The sequence below is a fragment of the Anticarsia gemmatalis genome, chromosome 15, assembly GCF_050436995.1.
Source record: "Anticarsia gemmatalis isolate Benzon Research Colony breed Stoneville strain chromosome 15, ilAntGemm2 primary, whole genome shotgun sequence".
In the NCBI taxonomy this organism is placed as follows: domain Eukaryota; kingdom Metazoa; phylum Arthropoda; class Insecta; order Lepidoptera; family Erebidae; genus Anticarsia; species Anticarsia gemmatalis.
In genome coordinates, this window is record NC_134759.1 from 6,490,802 (window position 1) to 6,514,021 (window position 23,220).

General features: G+C 34.1%; 1 protein-coding gene across 1 annotated transcript in view; it reads right to left on the minus strand.

Moving 5' to 3' along the window:
* Positions 1–23,220, minus strand: part of LOC142978791 (lachesin-like) — an 82,098-nt gene that overhangs the window by 14,004 nt on the left and 44,874 nt on the right. The window contains exons 3-4 of the mRNA XM_076123362.1: positions 20,361–20,533; positions 7,713–7,920 (exon numbers count right to left, since the gene is read on the minus strand). Coding sequence (XP_075979477.1) covers positions 7,713–7,920; positions 20,361–20,533 — 381 coding nt within the window. The remainder of the gene's footprint in view (positions 1–7,712; positions 7,921–20,360; positions 20,534–23,220) is intronic.

Consider the following 23,220-nt stretch of genomic DNA (forward strand, 5'->3'; position numbering starts at 1 on the left):
AAATCGTGTAGTTTAAAGTCCTAATAAAACATAACCAGGTGAATTTATAGTGATATGAAAAGGAACCTCTGAAATTGCAGTGCCTTCGAAGTCGACACATAAAGCAACTGAACTGGAAGAAGATAAGGAAGGAGTCCCATCATTACTTGCAAGAAGAAAGAGAGGTGTAACCAAATGTATGAATGGGAAGGCTTTGAGGAAATTTAAGCAATCTTGCCGTGACATACGCTTTTGGGTTATGCTTTGTGTCACGGTTCTTCTGCCACGTTTGGTTTTCAATATTAAAGGTAGGTATGTCATGCTAAACAAAACGTTTTATGTTTAATTTTAATAGACAACTCCCGTACTAAGTATTGCTTTTATGTCGCGGAGACTATTACCAACATATAAACAACGGATACAATGTACAACCAGACGGAACAATTATTAGTGGATCGCTCAAATAATTGTTCCGTGTGGAAATCGAACTGACGACTTCCCGACGCAATGGTAGCGGCGCGGTGTGGCGACTTAAACCAATGCGCCACGGAAGCAGTCAGTCATATTTAGATACTGCATTCTTTATCAGTACAGTAGCTTTCTCCTTTTATAGTTGTGAACTAATTGCTGCCATTTTTCACAACAACTGCCAAACTCATCATGACCTGTCGTATTTTCTATACAAAAATAGATAAAAACAATAGCAAATATCATACAAAAATATATCATACGTTAACATTTTGTTTATACTTAGGTACTTTCTTTGTAGTAAGATTGTTAATTTTCATAACAAGCCTTAAAATGGATGTAAGAGTAGTAAGAGAGTTATTTTCATTACAATTACTTATCTAAAAGAGCGTAGGACGTAAAATCTTCTTACGAAATGGTTTTATTCCAAAATAAAAGCAATTGTTTATCGCTTTCACAAAATACGGTTATTAAGTTTATTGATTATGTTTTGTGAACCGTAAAATATTACGTGATAGAATTAAGTTGCGTAAATAATTTTTGAGTATATAGAGCTTACGTTGCTTATACGAATTCATAAAACAACTAGCTTCTGCCCGCGACTTCGTCCGCGTGAAAAAAATTCCCGGCGTAGAAAGTACCTATCCCATATGTTAATCAAAGTTATATTATATCAGTGTACATAATTTCATTAAAATCTGTCCAGTACTTTTTGGTGAAAAGGTAATAAACATACAATTCATCCATACTGAAAAAAAATCGTATATGCATATAATATTAATAGGATTAATAATGCTATATATTTCAGCGACTGTGAAATTATTTCTTAAATTTAATTTTCATAGTCTGTTAAAGCGAAGAATAAATGAATCCAAAAGCCGTCAAATTTAGCCGCCATTACGCATTATTTATTGCAGCTTCAGACAAATACCGCAATTACAAATAAAGTATTTGCGAAAAGATATTAATTAATTAATTTCATTGTGCACGAATACTCGTAAAGAGCTTTCAGCTGCCATTCGAAACATTCGCGTGCCTTTTTGTATTAAAATCGCTATGATTAAAATGTAAAACATTATTGGCAATAATTTCATATTCAGTGTTACATCCATGATTAAAGCAATAATTAGGGTTTATTATTGTTGGTAATTGCCAATAACAAGAGACAATTTCATATATGTATACTTTGAAAGAGGAGCTCGTGGCTTATTTAACGACAGCCGCGCGGATCGATCTCTGAGGTTAAGCCACGCTTGCCGAGGTTGTTCTGTGGATGGGTGACCAGCTTATACATATAGAGTTCCTCCATGTTTCGGAAGGCACGTAAAATTGTGGGTCCCGGCTGACATTTTCGAAGATCTCTGACAGTCGTTAACAGTAGTCAGAAGCTTGAAAGTCGGACAACCGGTCTTACCGGAGGGTACTGTGTTATATCCCAGGTAACTGGGTTGCGGAAGTCAGGCAGGGTTAGGCAGTCGCTCCGTGTAAAACACTGGTATTTAGCTGCATCCGCTGAGACTGGAAGCCTAAGCTAAAAGGCTAAGCTGATATAAATAACACACTATGAAAGTGATTTGATGATTTTCGATAGTCACCTACGAGCTTAATACTTTTGTTTCGTTTACTTGAGATATCCCATGTCAACTCCTTAGCTTACGCATATGTCGTACTCAAGGCTGTATTCGATTAATCCCTAGGTATCACGAAACATAGATTCTATTACACACACAATCTTGGAGACTAATAACACAACAATCAACTTCGGATGTATTGTCTGACTATAGAGTATTAAATTTAACACCGAAGCAAGACCAAGTAACGAGACTCCAGATGTTTACACAATATACTAAAGCCACGGCACAGAACTTTCGCAAAACTAGTTTTAGTCATAACAAATGCTTCCTTACCAAGTTATTAACTAAACAAACGTACGGTAATACTTTCCGATTCGGCGTTCCAAGACTTACTGTTTGGCGGGTTGGCTAAGTACACAGCTATACTTAACTTTACGAAGTCACGTTCCCCACTATCGTCTTTATGAACACAACATTCATATTATAGCTCTTACATAGCCACTATGCGACTCTGATAGAGGATTATTGAGCATAATTTTGCGTGGTAAGTCGGCAACAAGCGGGAAACTTCGCGGTATTAAAGAGCGCAGTAAACAACTTCTGATAATAGAATGCCGTTCGTTCTGTAGCGAAAGAAAATACGGTGCGGTTGTCTGAATGTTTGATAAGCACATAAATATATTTTAAGAGCGGTCGTAGCCGTAGTAAACTAGGTAGAATTGCAAAGAAAATGAACAAGAGGTGAATTGGCACTTAAAAGCCACATAAGTAGTTAAAATTTTATGGCAGCGGTTAAGCCGGGACCACTACGTCAGTGCCGGGCGTTTAATGGGAGGCGACTAGGGAGTTATACCTGGTGAATAGGTACAACATCCGCTATGTTGGTACTAATTAAAATCTTACCGCAACCGCCAATTAGACGGCTTGACAATATCCGGAGATGGATAGTAGTTTGTAAGATAATCTGGTGTAAGCTCTGAAAGGGACTGTTTTGATTTGATCGATTTTGTGTAACGTAATTGGAAGTATGCTTGGTGTACCTGTCAACTTTACCATGATTCATGGGGTTACATTAATCTCTTTAGATAGCTATTTATAGTAATTAAAGTATTTTAAAAGAATTTAATATAAAAAGTAGGAAAAGACTAAGGAAAAAATCCCACGGTTCGATAGTGTTTCTGCCTTAGCTTGAAATATTATACCAGTCGAAACGATTTCATTAATGTTCGATATCGTAAATAAGATTTTACTAAAGAATTTCATTAAAACTCTTCTGATCTCTATTTTAGTACCTTGAATCACTATTCAAGTATTTTAATCTTAAAAGGAAACAGCATTGAAGAATTTTCATAATATTTATTCTTCATCGCCAAAATGAAAAAAGATCTGTAATAAAGTGTGCCGTATTACGGACTTCGATACGATTATTAAATAAAGCCATGGAATTTAACTTTTAACTGACTTTCAGAAACATAAAAAAAAACAGTACAACCAGACCCGAAATAACTGTGGATCATACGAATTATTGTACCGTGTGGGAAATGTAACCCACGACACAACGCACTGGTAGAGTGGCATAGCTATCCTAACCACAAAAAAAAATACCTACTTAAAAATATAGAATATCAGCAATTTTTTTGAAGAATATTTCTTTATAGTGTTCAGAAGAACGATCAATAATGAACAAATCGCAAAATTCTATAAAACTCAACAAGCTGTTACTCCACAAAAGTGGTCAAAACAGAATTATTCAAAGTTCAAATAACAATCGCAGATAACAGGAGACCGGGACACGTAGCAACAATTCTGGTCGAAATTTGGGGCAAACAACGAAACCGTCGATCAACCTGTAGAAACTGGCCGGCTCACGGACAAAATGTGCGGACGGTAAATCACTAGATTCAGGAACAGAGTGCAGTACAGACGTGAGAGCACGCCACTATTAAACTACGTGCTGGTATAACTTTAGATTTGACGACACGGTAGCGATACGATATTGTTTATAGATATTTAAGATACAAGATGTATGGATGCGAATGAAGCGAGGGAAGTTTGTAAGATCGTACCGAATGGCGTTCGTTAGTGTCTGCCTACCCTTATGGGAAAAATTTGTGATTATAATATGTACATATGTACATATATATCAAATAAATACGCTAGATTTGATTGACTATATTAACCCAGATTTGTTTCTCAAAACTAAAAACCTAGACCAATAATTTAGTAGAACCATATTGTAAAATAAGAGAAAACTGCATAAAACAAATTAATCATTCTTTGAGGACAAACAAAATAATAACAAATGAGTGTCGTCCATAGATACTTAATTCAAGATAGGTACTTAATTCAAGTCATTATATATTTGACCTCGTCTAGATAATTTCTATCAAAGTACTACATACACATAAGAATGAAACATCTGTAATATTTTGAGTCATCGTCATGTCGATATCGTCCCGTTAGATTTAAAAACCCCTTCAGCGACATTGACAATTCTCAGGAGGCTCTCAAGCGTCTCGTTTCCACTATCCGTTTTTACAAACTACTTATTCGTTTGATTTTCTCAGAAAATGTACGTATTCTCTAATTCTACTTAAAGTTTTAAACTCAAATGTAATTACTTTTCTTTCAGAAGTTCGGTAGTTTGTTTTTGTTGAAAGTTAATGTGGAAAAATGTATTCAGAATAAGAATGTGAGTAATTAAAATTTAAATCAAATATTGCTTTGTTTCATTTACATTATAATTAAAGTTACTTCGCAGAAGTTGTATTATGGAAAAAGTAAAGCAGGCTTTTGTTCGCTTTTGTTTACCTTTGTGCCTTTATACTATTAACAACAACATTTTATAGATTCTTATTGGAAGTGCAGTTTTTTATTTTGAAGTTACTGAAATGAATGTATTTATACAACATCCTTGCGAATTTTGTATTTTCAATAAATACTGTCGGTAATTTTACCTAGTCCGTATTATACTCGTAGTAATAAACCACAAAGTCCATAATATTCGAAAGATGAGCACTCTCTCTCGTTACTTTGAGCGCAGCTTTTGCCTTTGAATACAATAGATTTTACTACATAGAGACAAGCTAACCCCTACACAGTCAGTACTTCATGCTTCTACTTTACATATAAAAATCATAAACAAAGTTGCTCGAAAGAATACTTCTATTATTTTTCATTCAGATGGTGTTGATCATAAATAAAAAATCTTGGTATAAAAAGTACCGAATACGAAAATATGTGGCCAACAGCAGGAGACCTCGAAAACAAACCGATCCATCACCGAAACTTGAGGACATACGACAGTTACGATAATTATTATTGCTTATAGAGAAAACCTTATCATGAAGCCTTTTTGTCTCGACGCTTTTTATGTTAGGGCCACGAAATACACGAAAAACAGGCGTACAACAAACGATGACAAGCGGAAAGCAACGCAATAGAAAACAAAAACAATTTAAGAACGCGACGACGCAGCATAATTCGTTCTTACCGCACTTTGTGGGAGATAGCACTAAGTTTAATTTTAAAATAGCTTCCAAGGTACAATTTTGCCGTTGTGTCCTCATGAAAAGTGAGCTTCTCTACGCTTTATATTCTGTAGACTAATGAGTTTTACTTGTTGTGTTATGGTGATTATATTCTGTACCAGTACTAACTTGCGGAGAAGTTTTGATTATGATGTCTGTGGTAAGTTTACAATGACACGGTACAGTACTCACTACTCGGGGAATTAAGTTTCAATCTGATACGTATAATCAAAAATAAAGTCGTTTAAGAAAAATGTGTGTATATCACGGAAGGTCTAAGTTACTTTGTTAAGTTGATTACGAAATGCTTGCACGAGTTCGTCCGAAACACAAGCGTGTCCCAAGATACCGTCAGTTTACAGCTCTATAATAAGTTCCATCTGAGGCTCCATAATTTGCAACATTGTAACTTCTTGTCATACACGCTATCTGCGAGCGTCTGTTCCGAAGTTTCGGTTTACTGTTATCGCTTGTCTCGTGGCCTTTCGGTTCAAGCGTTTCTGCAAACCGTATTGATGTTATGTTATAACGGACGGCAAGTAACGACTGACCAAACGCCATTCCGTGATCCCATTCCGTCCATGTTGTTTTCCTTCAGGAAAAAGATCCCAAATTCTGAGCGTTACGAAAACAGATAAAAAGCACAAGTGGTCGGAAAAACAGATATGTCATATCATATTTTGCGGAATAAGTTTGGCGTAGAGTTTTACTACAGGTTAAGGAATTGGGTCGTATCGGTACTTATAACAAGTTCTTGTTACTATTATAGGATAAAGTGCTATATGAAACTGAATCACAGCTACGTGGTAGATTGTTAAAGTTTGAAATATAAATAAAATATTTAAAATTATAATAAATTTTCATATTTACAAACGTTATTTTCATTTATTGCACCGTGGGATAAACATTTATTTTTCACTAGGGAACACACACCGAACATCATATTTTATGTTTCCACAGCGTTTTATATTGAAGTCTAGTTTATTACGGTACTAATATTATTATTTATGGCCTGATATGAAATAAAGAAGACAGGTTTTCTAGCATAACATTAGTATATAAAACTAAATAAAGAGAAAAGTTTAAGAAGTATACAAACTTCATTATTTACATAATATATATAGTTCATACCAATATCTATGCTTATATTATGAAGCTGAAAAGTCTGTTTGTTTGTTTAAACGCGCTAATCTCAGAAACTACAGGATCGAATTGAAAAAATATTTTTGCGTTGAATAATCCATTTATCGAGGAAGGCTTTACGCTTTATAACACCACGCTACGGCCATTAGGAGCGGAGTAACAACGAAAAATGTTTAAAAAACGGGGAAAATTATGACTCATTCTCTCTTATGACGCAAGCGAAGTTGCGTGGGTCAGCAAGTTGAATATAAAATATCAAGAAATATGTTTATTACACTTCATTTAAATTTATAGATTTTAATACATTACTTTATATGCACGACTTGTTGCTGAGGTGAATTTAATTTTCTAACTAATATGTTATCACAGGAAATTGCGACATCAATCCTCTATAATGGCAATTCGAATGGTCATTGTGAAGATCATACTGAGCTCAAAGCCTATCAGACTAAATTCGAAAATTCCTAAAATCATTTGTACTGATTTATGTCATAGTCATACTAATACTGTAGAGTATCGACTAATCAAATAATAATAATCACAATTTTAGACGGATTTACAAATTATTAGATAATTCTATCTTCGTAATTATAATTTACGTTTAAGGCATATATTAATTTGTTTTCACATAGATTAGGATTAAGCACGAATTTCGGGGCAAATTTCTATAACTATTAACTATTAAAAGTCGAGTAACTAGAAATAAATTTTATATTGATCTAAGCCCTTCGCGTGTTACACAAAACAATATATTACAGAAAACAGTCGCTTATCGATAGTAATAACTGCAAGGTGCAAATGGTGCTGCTACTTCGTAGATCCTATACTATGTTATATGATTTGTAGCACAAATTATTAAATCTACTAAAAAATAGTTGCCGCGACGCCCGCTAGGGGTGCTAATTAGGTTTTTAACTAAATTTGTCGATATCTGGTCAGTCTCCGACAGTCTATAGTTGAAAAAATCACCCCTTTATTGTGCCACCGTTATTTGATTTATAATACTACTGTCACTTACCTAATACATCAACACATCCTATCTGCTTCTTCATAGTGCTGGTGTTGATCTGGCACATATAGCACCCTCGGTCTTCGACCTTCAGTGGTCTGATGTGCAGTTGCCAGGATCGAGGGGAATCATTGGTGACGGCATACCGCGAAGAGTGAGTTACGAGGCGAGTGTGAAGAGTTAGGATAGTTTGATCGTCGGCTCTGATCCACGCCACCTGGTAGGCAAGAAACAAAACATGTAGATATGGCATAAATACGATGCAATGTAAAAGTCCATTTTAACTTTTTACTTTATATGTTCCAGTTTATTTAGATGATGATTTCTTGAAAATTCGGATAAAGATTTAATCCAAATAGTACGAATAAAGATAGGTACGTAAGTTAGCTATAGAGGATAACTCCGGGTATGACAGGCGTGAAAGTATGTATGGAATATTAGGTCGGGGAAAAAGTCTTTTCGCATTATAATATGTATGAACTTGTAATAAAATCTTTTCTCTACACAAAAAAGCTCGATATTTGGGTACCTTACGAGCTCACTGAAAGAAACCTAATGAACTGTGTACTCATTTGTCATTCTTGAAGCCAAAGAGATTTTATTACAAGTTCATACATACTATAATGCGAAAAGACTTTTTCCCGACCTAATATGTAAGTTAGTCATGTGAGTCATATGTTATTCTGTATGTTAGATGCTATTATCTAATATCAATCAATGAGAGCAGATCAGTACACTCAAACAGTGACACCGACCTGTCTCAAACAGCAAAATAAATCAATCCCCAAGTCCATTTACAACCCACAAAATGGTACCGAACATAAAATTATAAGCCCACAACACAAGGAACTGTATAATTTACGGAACAATGATCCAAAATGGCGCATGTTCTCGGGCCTCTAAAGATAATGGACATTACTTTTACTCCGCCGCACTAGTCAGGATAATCCTTTTGTATCATACATAATTTATAGATTTCTGTATTTCATTTCGGGATTATAATGGATGAAACGTCGTGGGATTTATAAATGAAGTGAACTCCCATATCTAATAAGGATAAATGCTACTTTAGCTTTTATATAGATTGCTGTTTACTTTTTGCCGGAAATATGACGGCTGTTTCTATATACTTTTTCTTAGAAATGTTTTATCAAAAATGTGATGTTTTTTCGCTAGAAAAAGAGCAGAAATAAGAACTCTTTTGGTTATAATCACTAAATATTTACTTAATAAGTACTTAATTACAAAAAAATGGTTACTTAAAACTGTAACTTTTTCATCAAATTTATGAAACAATCAAATCAATTACAAAACTCTCTCCTATCGCTTAACAAACAATTACATTTTGTTATGATCAAAAGAAGTAGCGTATTCAAAACATTACCAGAGTGTTGTACCAAGTGAGTTTCTTAAAGTAGGTTAGAAATCAAGTAAAATTACATTACGTTAAACACAAATGTTCTGTAACAGACAAGAACGGTAACAAAAGGGAAATCATTTTACTGAAGCACTTTCAACTTGTTCGGCACATTTTAATCCTATATTACCAACAGGGTTACCGGATTTGGATATGCATTTAAATTATTTAATACTAGTTTCTGTCTGCGACTTCGTTTGCGTGGAAAAGTTTTCATGTTGAAATTGAAGTGTTAATTCTAAGTCTTAAGCTATCTGCCTACCAATTTTTATTAAAATTATATAGATAGTTTTGGATAAAATTCATCTAAATATCCCGTCGAAATTTTCGCATTTATAATATTAGTAAGAAGTCAAATGTTCATCACTCAACATTAACTAAAGTTGCAATAATAAATGTTTACTTTTTTTATATGTAATAGAAAATGGGTATACTGTTATTAATTAGCTCTTTAGCGATTCGACTGAGCTATCTGCGACATGACTTCAAGGAATGTATGAATGTAAGGGAACATTAATGCTTAGCCCATCTTATTTTGTGTTGCATTTTTAATTAATTTCAAAGCATTAACCACACGCATATACAGACTGTAGGAAAAACGTTCTGACTATAATATCTTCTTTTGTTCTGTGTATAAATAAATCTGATACTAATTTCCTATTTATATTTAAATGCGAATATAAATTTTGCCAGCCCTACTCATAGGCCGATGTTCGTTTTAATGAATGAGGACGCTTTAGATAACTAATCTTTATAGATCTAAATCCTCTTCGAGTTCTCAAAGTCATCAATGAAGTTTCTATGACAAAGATTAGTATGATTAAAGTTTACAAGTTCGCAGTTAATAAAATTATAAGTTGGGAGTTGGGAGTTTTAACGACTCTAGATACTCTGTTAAGATGTGAACTAGTTTAATGCCTGTCTCTTCCTGAAATGATTGATAACGAAATCCTTTGTTATATTTTTGACCGTCTTTAAAAGAAGAATTAGATTTTCTAATCTTGAGTAAAAAGGACTTTACATTTTTTGAGGTGTCAGTTCAGTCTATTAAGTTTGTTAATATTTTTTTACCTTTTCAGGCCGAAATGGTCGGTTCAAAAAACAATGTCCGAAATGTATCTTTTCTAAATAGAAAAATATTCAGTCACATAGCCTAGTTTCATTAAAATACGATCGACTTCTTAGGTTTTTTACTTTGAAAGTTAGTGCTCAAGACAAGTGCGCGTCCTATGACGTCACGAAAAAGTTTTTGGTCTGACTCGCGATCTAAAACTGAGCACTCAGCGCGACAGTCGCATGCAATGTTATTGCATCGCAGCCGTAGTTTCTACAGACCTATAGTTCAAATATTTAAAACATTTTCTTGGAATTATTCATCACATATTTCAATATTTATTAACATATTATTCATACAAAAATATACACAACATGCATTTTTTAAACTATACAAAATTATACAAATAAAATAAAGGATGAGGAAGTGCGCTGTGTCGTAGTGCTTTTTGACATCGCTGTCAGCCGATAAAGTTCAAGTTAAAATACGAATCGATGGTGACAAAATAATATGTCTATCAGACTTTTATTTTATGCTGAATATAAAGCAACACTTAACAATATGACTTGTAGAGAAAAATGCCGTTGTTTTTTTCGGTTTATCTCGAATACACTGGAGATATGGTTCGACGAACGTGCACTGTTTTTTCACGATTCCGTCATGATTGTGAAAGTGCCTGCGGCGGAATATTCAATTTGTAAATTCGCAGAAGGTATTCGTTGCATTTTAAGAGCTAACCCGATTATTTTTTTTGTTTGATTGCGTTCATTTGAAAGTTTAAGAACTTCGAAGTAAAATAAGAGTAATTACTTTAATTGAAGATTAGGGTTACGTGGCATCTAACTGAACGATAATTTATCATACTATTCTTACTCCTGGTTAATTTTTTATAAATATTGTTTCAAAATGTACATAATTCCGAAGTATTTATTGTAATATAATTACGTTACTTATTTAATAAAAGTTATTTAGACACAATGTTATTAATTTAGCGCCTCATCCTCCAAAGTTTCGTCACCGAAAAGCTAAAATATTTAAAAAACATCGGCATAAGTTCACTAACTTTATTTACTTGTATTTACGAAGCGTATTTCCTCAAAGTATCTGAATTGAAAGCATATATAGAAGGTTACGATTCTAGCAACTTTTTACGAAGCAAAAGGAATTCTGTACAAATAAAAAATGTCTACGCAAGATGGTGATATGATTTATTTGTTTACCTATTGATTTCACGCTTGCTTGAAGTAATAAATAACAGGTACGAGAGGATGTGTTGACACTTGCTGTGAAAAGTATGAACGTTCGCATAATGTCACATTTCCTTAGAATTTTGATTTCGGCTGAGGTAAAGTATTTTCTTACGGATTCGTAATAAATGACGAACAGTTTTACCTTTTCTTCATAGTTAATAATTAATTATTTAAACGAATAGTAGAATCTTCTACACCAAAACATATTCTTGCACTACACTCAAACCCGTAAAAGGAATATTCATATATTTGGTTTGTTTTGTAGTGTTGAAAATCTTCATAAACATTCATTATACATACCCATTACCACGCTTGTTGTAGTGTAGAAAAAGTAATGTTAAGTTTCACCATTAATAATGTAAGTACTATGTTTTAGGGGGCGAGCCTATTGCCATATACCAATCACGGTACCAATTGCACTTTGTCTAACCTGGAAATCAAATTTGGAACCTAGTGGTCAGCAGTCGGATACACTACCGCGTTACAGCGGCATTTATTATTGTTTTATAAATATAATGCAATAAACAAGTTATTCAAATTCAAAATGATAATTCAAAGTGTATAACGATAAATATGTACAATTGTACACAATACAGGCAGTTGTCAATGATCAATCATCAACACAATTCCATCACAAACTGAATTCCACGTATCTATCCTTTGTTTCACTGTGATCGATGATTAGCAAATACGCATTGTACCGAATATATAATATTAATTAGATATTAATCTAGAAAGCATTATTAACTCTAATAAATAGATAACAAATAGCCATTGTAATGAAATAGTGGTGAAAATGTTAGCGATGTTTGTCACTAATTCAAATAATAGAATTATCAACACACCAATAAATATTATTGGAGTGCGTCTGCGGTCTAAGCGATAATATGCATGACTGCTGGTCACGTGGTCCCCAGTTCGGGCTCAAAATTGGGCTGGTTTTTTTTATTTATCTTTGAATATTTCTCAATCAATAAGTAGAAGCCCGGAGATTTGTAACGTGCCCGGTATACGTATGGCAATTGGCTTGCCCTCTATTACACGAAACTAACATTCTTGCTGACAAAAAGTAATGTTTTCAGACATAAACTTATGCCTACATTTTCGGGTATAATTGATTAAATAGATATAAATACTTCTATGTGGTTCTACAATTAGATGTTATAATTATAGTCATGGTGTATGTCAATATAAATACAGTCTATTATGTGGTTTTTGCAATTTGATATAATGTCTACCTTTAAAATTGTTTAGATAAGCACTATACGTGGAAAACTTTAACAATTTTCTGCTAGCTCCCAACGGATAGAGAGAGCAACGTTTTGGTTAAGCTCAATGCTTGCCTTTATGTCTACAGAATTTGTTCTAGTCTAGCGATCACAAAACACTTGCAACACGTGTATCGTATCGCCATCAACAGTTTTTTTTTTGTTAGAAAATCATTCATATGTACTCTCGTTGTGTTTTTACCAACATAAAATAATAATATATTTTTTGTACTTTCCATATGATTATTAGTAGCCACTCGAAAAAATTAGGATATGATAATATCAATTTGTTTTTTTTCTGTTGGCAACCAAATCGTGTTGCCATACGTGAAAATTATATTTTCCAATATTTTATAAGCCTGTAATCTTCGAAGTTTAGTAGATTATTGAAAATAATCTTCATATTATTTATAACATAATAATATAAGCTTTTTTTCCTCGTTTTCTTCAATAGCTTAGAGGCCAGATTGTGTTAAAGTGTATAATGCTTCTGGGAATAAAGTTGGGTAAGAACAGGAAACTAATAAGAAAAAGTATATAAACGACTCAAAGCTCCAAAGGGTACTTTGAAGTGTTAGAAAGAGATGCAATATAATATATCGCTCGATTATTGGAAATCACATCGTAATAAATATTATAGAGACTTTGAATAGTTCATTGTTATGGAACAAGGTTTAAGTCTCAGCTGGACAAAATATTTTTTGTAAGAAAAGGTTCACAGACAAGTTTCTAGAATTTGTCGCTTTCAGGAACTGCTGTTTTATGTATAACTAGCTGACCCGCGCAACTTCGTTTGCGTCCCATATGAGAGAATGGGTCAAAATTTTATTTTATTGCTACTCTGCTCCTATTGGTTGTAGCGTGATGATGTATCTCTTCGATAAATGGACTATCTAACACTGAAAGAATTTTTCAAATCTGACCAGTAGTTCCTGAGAGTAACGCGTTCAAATAAACAAACAAACAAACTGTTCAGCTTTATAATACTAGTATAGATATGAAATGTAACTACTAGTTTATATGTACGTTCATTGTCCACTATTCTATTTTGACTATTCCATGAAAGTTCTTTAAAAGAGCAAAGCAAGCTGCTTCAATTCTAGGAAGACTCGTGTATCTATTGTGCTGTTAGAGCAACCATTGAAATTTTAACAAAATAGAACGTCGGCAGCACAATTCTTGCTTAGTTCCTAGAGATAAAATTACGTAGTAAATAAAAATCTATCCATAAAATATCTAAATGATTGGTCTTCTACTGATTTAGACAATGAAAATAATAATTATTTTACACAAAAAGACTTCACGGACCTATAATTTTGTCAAAATGACTAAAAACAATAATTCCACAAGATCACAAGCTAACCCAAACTCGCAAGTATTTCCAGCCAAGTTCATCGCAAGTAACTTGTAAGTTATAGACGTTTAATGTCGTAGGTAGAGGCTGAATGTAGACACGGATTTAAATCATGATGAGTCGGCTTTTAGCTAGCTCATGGGAGAAATTGCAGACGTAGCCGATCTCTTTGTAAGGCAAAATGGCTGATCCCGCTACCTCAGTATGCGGATTTATTGATTCCTTTAGGTTTTATGAAATTTGACTTCTTTATTACGAGAAAGCTATTTAAGTGGGATTTAGTAGACTCTTAAATTTTTAGGCGATGTACTTTGATATTTTTTTTATGGTTGTATTATGTATGTTTATGCTACAAACATTTTGAAATCATTTTATTCATTTTAAAGCGTAAGTAATATTCATGTTCTAATTAAATTGTACTATGAAGTGGGAATTGACGAAGTAGTACCATTGAGTGATGATGATACGAGTTTCTTCGAAACTAAATATATAGGTATACCGCTATAGTAAATGAATGATAAATGGTAATGATAGAACACACGCAAAATCCTATTAAACACAGTGGCAATTGATTAAAACACATTGCCTTTCCACGTAAAGCGACTCATATGTGTATGAGTCTGTATGACCATCCACGTGAGGTGTATTGAGACTAAAATGGTATAATAACAGCATCAAAATGGTCGCATTACCGCGATCAGTGTCTATTTGACTCGGGACTACAGTGGATACACAGTTAAATATCGTGAGTCAAATTCCAATTACATTTGAATAAATCAACAGGGATGACAGAGTGAGCTATGAGCTTCCACTGGTCGAAATGAATGGGAAAATTATGTGGCTATCGCCGTAATCAACACATTCATCAAACTGATTAGCGACCACAGAGCAATAACTGGGTATTGCGTAACTCTTCATAATTATACAAATGCGATATAACTTTTCGAGTATGTATTTATAATTAAGTGTGCTTCATATTTAATGATATTTAAAAATATAAATATAGTAAGTATTTACAAAATTTTGTTTTATGCTCTAAACAAATTCATTAACTAAAATATATTTTTCACCAGCTACTTTTTTCTTCATAATACAATAAATAACAATATAATAATGACTAACTCCGTGGCGCAGTGGTTAAGGTTACCATGCCGCCAGTTCGATTCCCACACGGAACAATTATATGTGCTATCCACAAAATATAATTGTTTCAGGTCTGGTTTTGCTTTGTGTTCGTTGTTTGTATGTTGGTAAAAGTCCCCGCGACACAAGAGCAGTTTTTAGTGCATGCGTTATCTTAAAAAAAGTGATGTCTATTGAAGAAATGAAAATTTGAAAGCACTATGGCACTATGATTGAGCCAGCCAATTTAATAAAGTGATACCTTCCAATATCACAAGTCAAGTATCGCTGTATAAGAGTCGTTCAAAAGCCACGGCCGCATTGTATTCTTAATCAAACGACAGAAATAGCCACAATAGAATCCATTGACGCACCGATACGACCTCTCTTGTGGGCGACTCGAATGAACAGAGCAACCGAACAGGATATTGCTAGTAGTAATCCGTCCGTCAAAGGTGGAGATTAGTGCTTTTGAGTGAGAGGCTAATGACGTCTGCCATAAATTAATTAGCAAACAGATGGACGCTTAATGCCTCTGTCATGATCAGTTGATCACATTATGTAATTAGCTTTAGTTCTGGTCAATAACTATAATATGATTATAGTGGTTTATTTTGAGGCTGTAGGAGACATACTTTGATCAACATTTTCTCAAAAAGTTCTTCCCAAATTAACATTACTAATTAAAAAAAATTATTTTCTTTAGTTGTCGCTACATTGAGTATAAATTGCTTATAAGAAGAAGTAGAATATGCGTTATACATGTAATGGGTAAGTCCCAGATGTGAAAGTCTAAGACAATTCGTTCATGTAACTGGCGGTTGAGATAAGTACGATATGTCGAGAGGTTTCGAGAGCCGCGAGACCCACGAGGATTTACACGAGATCAAAAAGCTTTGCGCATTTCCTACTCTTACTTCTATCTAAAGCATTAAATTGAACATTTTATTTTCAAACAACCAACTTTATTATTTAACGAATGAATTTACCAAAGATTTTGGTTTACATGAATTATGAAATAATCTGTGAATAACATCACAAAGAGCCTTTCTTGTTAATAAAGCTTTGAAAACACCGACAAGTCCCGAAGCTAACAATGGCTACAAGAATTTCTTAAGTAAGTATAACAACCGTCAAGTCACATCAATTTCTCAAATGCACTGTGTTGTGAACGACTTATGAATTATTACTCAGTTGTGAAGGAAGAGAAATCAGCAAATCGTAATGAGATAACGCCTCGGTGAAATGCAAATGAATTTGACGGTTGGATGGGCACGATCGCAGGCCCGGGACTTTGGGACCGGGATTGGGAACAAATTGGGGCAGACGCCAGAATTTGCACGCTCATTTACGAAAATACATCCCCGCCTGATTTACAATTACCGTTTTACTTACAGTTATTACTTCGCCTCACTAAAGCTGGAAAGTTCCTTGTAGCGCTGGACCCTCGGAAATTAAATACGCCTTATATTCTATTAGATTTGTAAAACTGTCACGGAAACACGACGCAGAGAAAGGTAGGGGAGGGATTTTTATTGCAGTACTGGATACCTGGAAATACATAGATTTTGCGCCAACGAAGTTAAAAGGCTACTGGCGTGTTTACAACGCGATCAAAGCTTTTTTCAGTTTGTTAGCTCACTTTTACATGACAGAATATTTTTTGGTCTCATGTTTGTCACCTACACTTTGAAAAATAATGTTCATTTCTAATTAAGTTACAGGAATCGAAACAGAAAATAATTCGTTTCAGATACAACACGTATCTGAAACGAATTATTTTCTGTTTAACATTTACAGTTTACAATTTGGATCACAATAAAGTAGTAAGGATCGGATACTGATTTCCCTCAGGATTTAATAGAATCTGTTTATCATTTTCCATATAGTCACTAGTCACTACTTATGGTTTAGGCTTTAGATAATCCCATATTAAGTTTTATACTTTGATGAAAACAGGAAACCAGTAACGAATTTAAAGATGCAATAAATGGCCGACTTGACTTGACTTTTCTTCAAAACAATGTCCTTACAAATAAATACAGCAAGTAAGAGTACAAAAATAGCCGTCGACAGGGGACAATATATTTCTCTACCTCATATTATTATCGTGAAATACTTGACTTCTAATATACTTTCCTGAAGGTGTTTCATTCTGAACCAGTGATCTGGATGAAAGGTTTCGAACTAACGCGAATGGCATCGAAGAGAATATGACAAAACTTAGATAATACATCACTCTGTGAGATTAAAAAACCGGTCAGACGAAACTAGAGCGGCAATGGTTACGGTTAGTGGCCAGAATTCTTTTGTTCCCGTGAAATATGACGCAGTAAATTTCAAATACACCTATTTATTACCTTTAATTGCAAATTTTGAGAGCATTTCACTATTTTTGCCCACTTCTAAATAAACGTTCCGGTTTAAGGCTGCAGTGGGTATTGATTAATCAGATAATTGGGTTTTATAATTAGTTTAGCTGTATGTAGACTATGTATACTAGGTACTGGTTAAACATTTAGTAAATCTAACCGAAGTCAATTTTAGAACGTAATGCCAAGTAATATATCGCCTGAACTATTTTGATAGGAATCACAAATTACGTTTCTAAAAATATAAACTCTGCCTATAATTACAACTGCCTATACATACAAAATAAGGGAGTGACTATTTATATCTAAGCCTGAAGAAGTGTTTTGACACATTTGTAATAACCAAAGATAGAAACATAAACGAAGTGGGTAAACAATATCGAAGAGCTATCTCAAGGAGACATCAGTTGAAGTTTATCCGGAAATTCTCAAGGATCATACATTCGACAATGTTTAAATGTCGTTACAGATGATCGATAGTCGCTAAAAGGAAAGAAGCTCGTTTGTCATGAGCGAGGACACTAAATGGATCCTCGATAAACGAGGGTTATTTACGGACCACTCCACTTCGCCGACAAAAAACACATGAATGGTGAATTCAAACAGATAAATGTTTCAAAGTGTTTCGGATTGAAAGATCATTAATTTCCCTTTTGTACAAACCGAGATTGGCCATTTATTTCCCAGATTTATCTATACGTCATAACTCCGACTCAACTATGCACCAAAATGTTTATTACTTACATTTTTGGAGATGGAAAACTTTGGAAGTAACTGAAACAACGACGCCCTGTACCGAAGAATTTAATTTCATAAGTTACGAAACTACCACCTTCGTCGTTTAAATTTCAAGTGAGCATATTTCATTAAAGTTTTAAGAGAGCAAGTTCAGTATAAACCTCTTAAAGTATAATCAGAGTGACCTTAAAGTTGACTGTTCGCAGAGTAAGCTCTGGTTGCCAAGTAGCGCCTGATAACGTTTCAGAATCACGCTCTTAAGGAAGACAAACTTTGCTAAGCTTCTCAAAGGTATCTTATTATTTTGGACAGGGAATATAAAACACACAAGCTGAAATTCTTTTGTGCGCTTATGCTAAGGTTTGTTCAACCTAATTTTGCAGCAAAGACTTGGCTTATAATACAATCTGGATGTTAAATTCACTGCATTAGCAGAAATAAAAATTAAGCTCAGAGTAAAAAAAGGAATGAAAGTACAATGTTCTAACAGAAAATTATACCTGTTTTCTTGAATAAAGAAAGTTATTCAAGCCTTTGATAAAACGTTCACTCATAAAACACCTTTTATTTTAATATAGAAAAGTATATTTTTTAGACCACATAGTTTTATTTCACCTCGAGGAATAGTATTCGTTATAATAAAAGAGAGTGTTTCATTTTTAAGAATATTTATGCAACTATATGAATGGAAAAATGTGAGTTTTCCAATGATATTATATATTATTGTATAACAATTAACATAGTTAAACTTCACTTTAATTCCAGTGCTATGATAAATTGACTGCATAGTTTGATAATGTACAGAGTAAAGGCTTTTCTTAGAGTCTCATAACTGGAGAGATTAATGAAATTATACCTTTGTCTATCTCAAGGGACCGAAATGCCCACTGAAGTAGTACAAAGTACCTATTACCTGAATATCTTAGTGCAAAGAAGAGCATATCGGTGTTTTCTAAAAGGTCGTCTGAGAGCCGATATTAATACTTATTAATGGAAGCTTTTACTGCTACTATTGCGTGAAATGTTCTACTAACAAAGAGTTACGTTACAGTTGAATTAAAGTATAGACCTTTTTCGAAATGAAGGCGAAAATGTAGATTAAATAATTGCGAGATTGTATATAAGTTTTGTATATGTTGTAAGTTGTTAGCTTATGATCTTATAATAATCTTGTAATGTATTCAACGGAATATTCGAGGCGCCCATAGCCAGTTGCGCTCACCGGTCGGTAAACGATCTGTGGGTTAAGCAACCATTGGCGCGGTCATTCCATAGATGGGTGACCGCATAGTGGTATTTGAACTGGGCGTCTCCGTGCTTCGGAGGGCACGTTAAAAGTCGGTCCCGGTTGTTGTCTACTAAGATAACAGTCGTTAAGCCACGTCAAAGGCCTCTCGGGCGGCTTGAACAACTTTGACACTAGGTTGACCACTAACCATACGACAAACAAACAAACGGAATATTTGTGTATAACAAAACAAATATTATCATGTTTAATAAATGAGTTGTTGTTGTTGATGTATTAATAACAACTAATTAATTTATTAAACAAAATAATATTTGTTTTGTTATATACAAGTATTCCGTTGATTATATTATAAGATTACTATAAAATCATACAACATCTAAATACATAACTTACATATAGTCTCGCAAATTATTTAATCTACATTTTCGTCTTCTATTTCGAGTAATAATATAAGTAATAGTAGTAATATTGTTATTACTCATTGTCTAATAACACGAGTTCGTTATTAACACAAGTACTACTAAACATATAACCTAATTAAAAATTTTAATTATAGTGTGGAAGGGTAGTTTGTAAGACCCACTAATATTATAAATGCGAAAGTTTGTGTTTATGTTTGTTACTCTTTTACGAAATTACTACGGGACAGATATGGATGAAATTATGTACACAGTTTATAACCTGAATGAACACACAAGACTTTGTACTATAACCTTTTTACGGGGATAAAGTCGCGTGTAAAATCTAGTTTTTGACTCACGGAATCAATTGTGATGTCACAAAATCATTATACTTCCTCTACAATTTTATCTATATTGCTATGTATATTTTACCTTATAGTCTCCAAGATCTGATACAGAGCAAGTAAGCACGGCCTCTCTGCCGAGTGCCACGGTCACGTTCTCGATGGGCCCCACGAAGTCCGGCTCGGCGTCGCGCAAGGACACCGTGGGCCCCACTCTGCTGAGCGGTGATGTCGTCTGGTGACGTAGACTGCTCTTCACCACTACACACAAAAAATAAAAGTGAGATATTTGGAATCAAGTCTAATGTAAAGAAATAGCTTTTTTGTATATCAAGTCGGGGAAAAAGTCTTTTCGCATTAAACTGTGTATGAACTTGCAATAAAATCTTTTCTCTCTGTCACAAAAAAGCTCAATATTTGGGTACCTCACGAGCTCACTAAAAGAAACCTAATGATCCATGTACCTACACATTTGTGATTCTTGTAGCCAAAGAGATTTTATTACAAGTTCATACATACTATAATGCGAAAAGACTTTTTCCCCGACCTAATACATCGTCAAAGAGTTGTGAGATAAAACAAAAATATTCTTTAATCTGAAGTATTCCTATGAAAACTATGTTTGATGTGATAATTTTTTTTTTCGTTGTTGCTGACAAACCATTAGGCAAATGAATATGATTGTTCTATTTTATCGTCTACTTTGGCATATTTTTCTACGTTTCTAATATTAAATTATAATCTGAAAATTATGTAGAAAGGAAGGAATACAATTATGTAATAATATAACTGTACGTCAAGCTATACATATAACATATACAGCTGCCGTTTTGTGAAGTCCCTGCTTAAACTCACATTTTGAAAGCTTTATTTGCCCGTGGACCGTAGATACTGTGGCCGGACACATAAAATAGTAATTTACGTGACATTGTCGACCCGCAATCAAGTGTGAGAGGCCTGACCCTCTGAGCCTATTCAAATTAGACCAGCTATGTATGCTTCCACTCAAATTCGCTCCCAAGCGCTATTTCATAACTTCAAATGTGATTTCGGACGCACGATTAACCAAAATAATATGAAAGAAATCTATAAGGCCCCGGTCCGAGCTTGTAATCCTCAAAGATGTGGGTGCCTACGAACCTATGTATACGATAGCCCTCTCGTCGCCACTTGCTTTCGTGATAGGGTAACGCCTTATCACTATTTACTGAGAGTTGTATAAATTTAATGGACCAGGGCTATATGTAAATTTTTGAATATCTCGTTATCAATAGTAGAGAAGAGATTCGAGTGGGTAATATAAGAGTAACTACTATAGTTTAAAAACATTTTCACTACTATAGCTTAACTAGGTACGATTAATTGTGGTAAGTATCTACCCCAAGGTAGACTGGCATAAAATGCTTTTGGCATTAAGTCCTACTTTATACAATTTTCTATAAGAAGATTAAATAAATAAATAAATAATCTTTTTAGTAGACCTGACGAGGCAGTTGATAAACCGTCACATCACAAAAACCTCAGCAACATATACAAAAACAAAACAAAACTCGTAAGATAAAGCGGCGGTTCCGTCAATGCTACATTTGATATCTCTGAAGCGACTTAAGTTACCAGAAGTCTTGCTCGTTTTTTTCTTTCAAACATTATACTGGCCATTTGCCAAAACCACACTGTTTTACGAAGTATTTTGTACTAAAAAAGAATACACTGGCACAGTATTTTTCTTAGCAAGCTAAAAATTTTAAGATTCTGCATTTGTTTTTAATGGGCTCTTGTTTAAGCCGCGATCTTTGTGTCGACTTTCATTATTTTATGCTTGCAGTTGCTTGTACTGTTTCACTTGAGTAGAACTGGTTTATTTATTTTAAGTATAATATACTCCGTAAACTCCGGCGTATAAGCTCTCATTAGTTATACAATGTTTTGTCACTTAGTTTACATTCAATTTTGAAATTGTTTAAGACTTATAAAGACGAAATACTGTATCAGTGATGGCTTATACGGCGGTTATAAGTAAGACAGTGAGCATATAACCTTCAGCTTACGTTACCTGCTACATCATTAGTTAATCAACTTCTCGGAACAGTTTTTATATTCATTCTTATAAAAAAAAAACAGTTTTTTCTGGTTAGGAACGCGAAGTGACATTTTCATCCGGTGTTCTTTAAACGACTAAGCACTTTTAACGAAGCTCCTTATTTTTAAATACGACGCTTAAGAAAATTTAAAGACGAGCAAATATTTTGATTGCTATTCGGACGTTAACCTGAATTATCTTAGCTTAAGAGGACTCTAATTATCTTGATAGATTAAAAACTTGGCTCAGAACAGATAGATACTTGTGCTCAACACACAAATATTTGTCCCGGATGGGGTTCGAACCTACCACACGTGGCAGTACAGCTATTGCGGCGAGGTGACCACGTCAACCACTGCACCAAACGTGAAATTAAATAACTCGGTAACGGACGAGGAAGAAGTCGCAGGCAGAAGCTGGTTATAATATAATTAATACAGTACGTCATAGTTATTATATAACTTGCTACTATTTTCACAGCTGGACAAGCGTCTACGGGTAAAGGAACTCAGTATTGTCTACGAGCAAGTTCGGCTTGGCATAGTTGGCACCCCTTCAAAAACTGTTTAAAGTACATTTAGGCAGATTCCTACACTATGTTTTCCCTCATTACTAAAGAAAGTTACTATCTTTTTTAATTTACTTGCAGCAGTTATAAAAACATTCACTTCAATCATTTACTTCGGGTCGCAGTTCATTTTGCATCATTTTTGATCCCGGGCTTAACGTCGGATTTGCTTCTAAATATCCTGTTGATAATATACCAGCCCTCATTAGTATACTACATGTATGTTACTTAGTAATTATTTAGTAAACAGTTTCCGGTCGATGTGAACGGCCCCGAACTCTGTTAATCCAAGAAATCCTT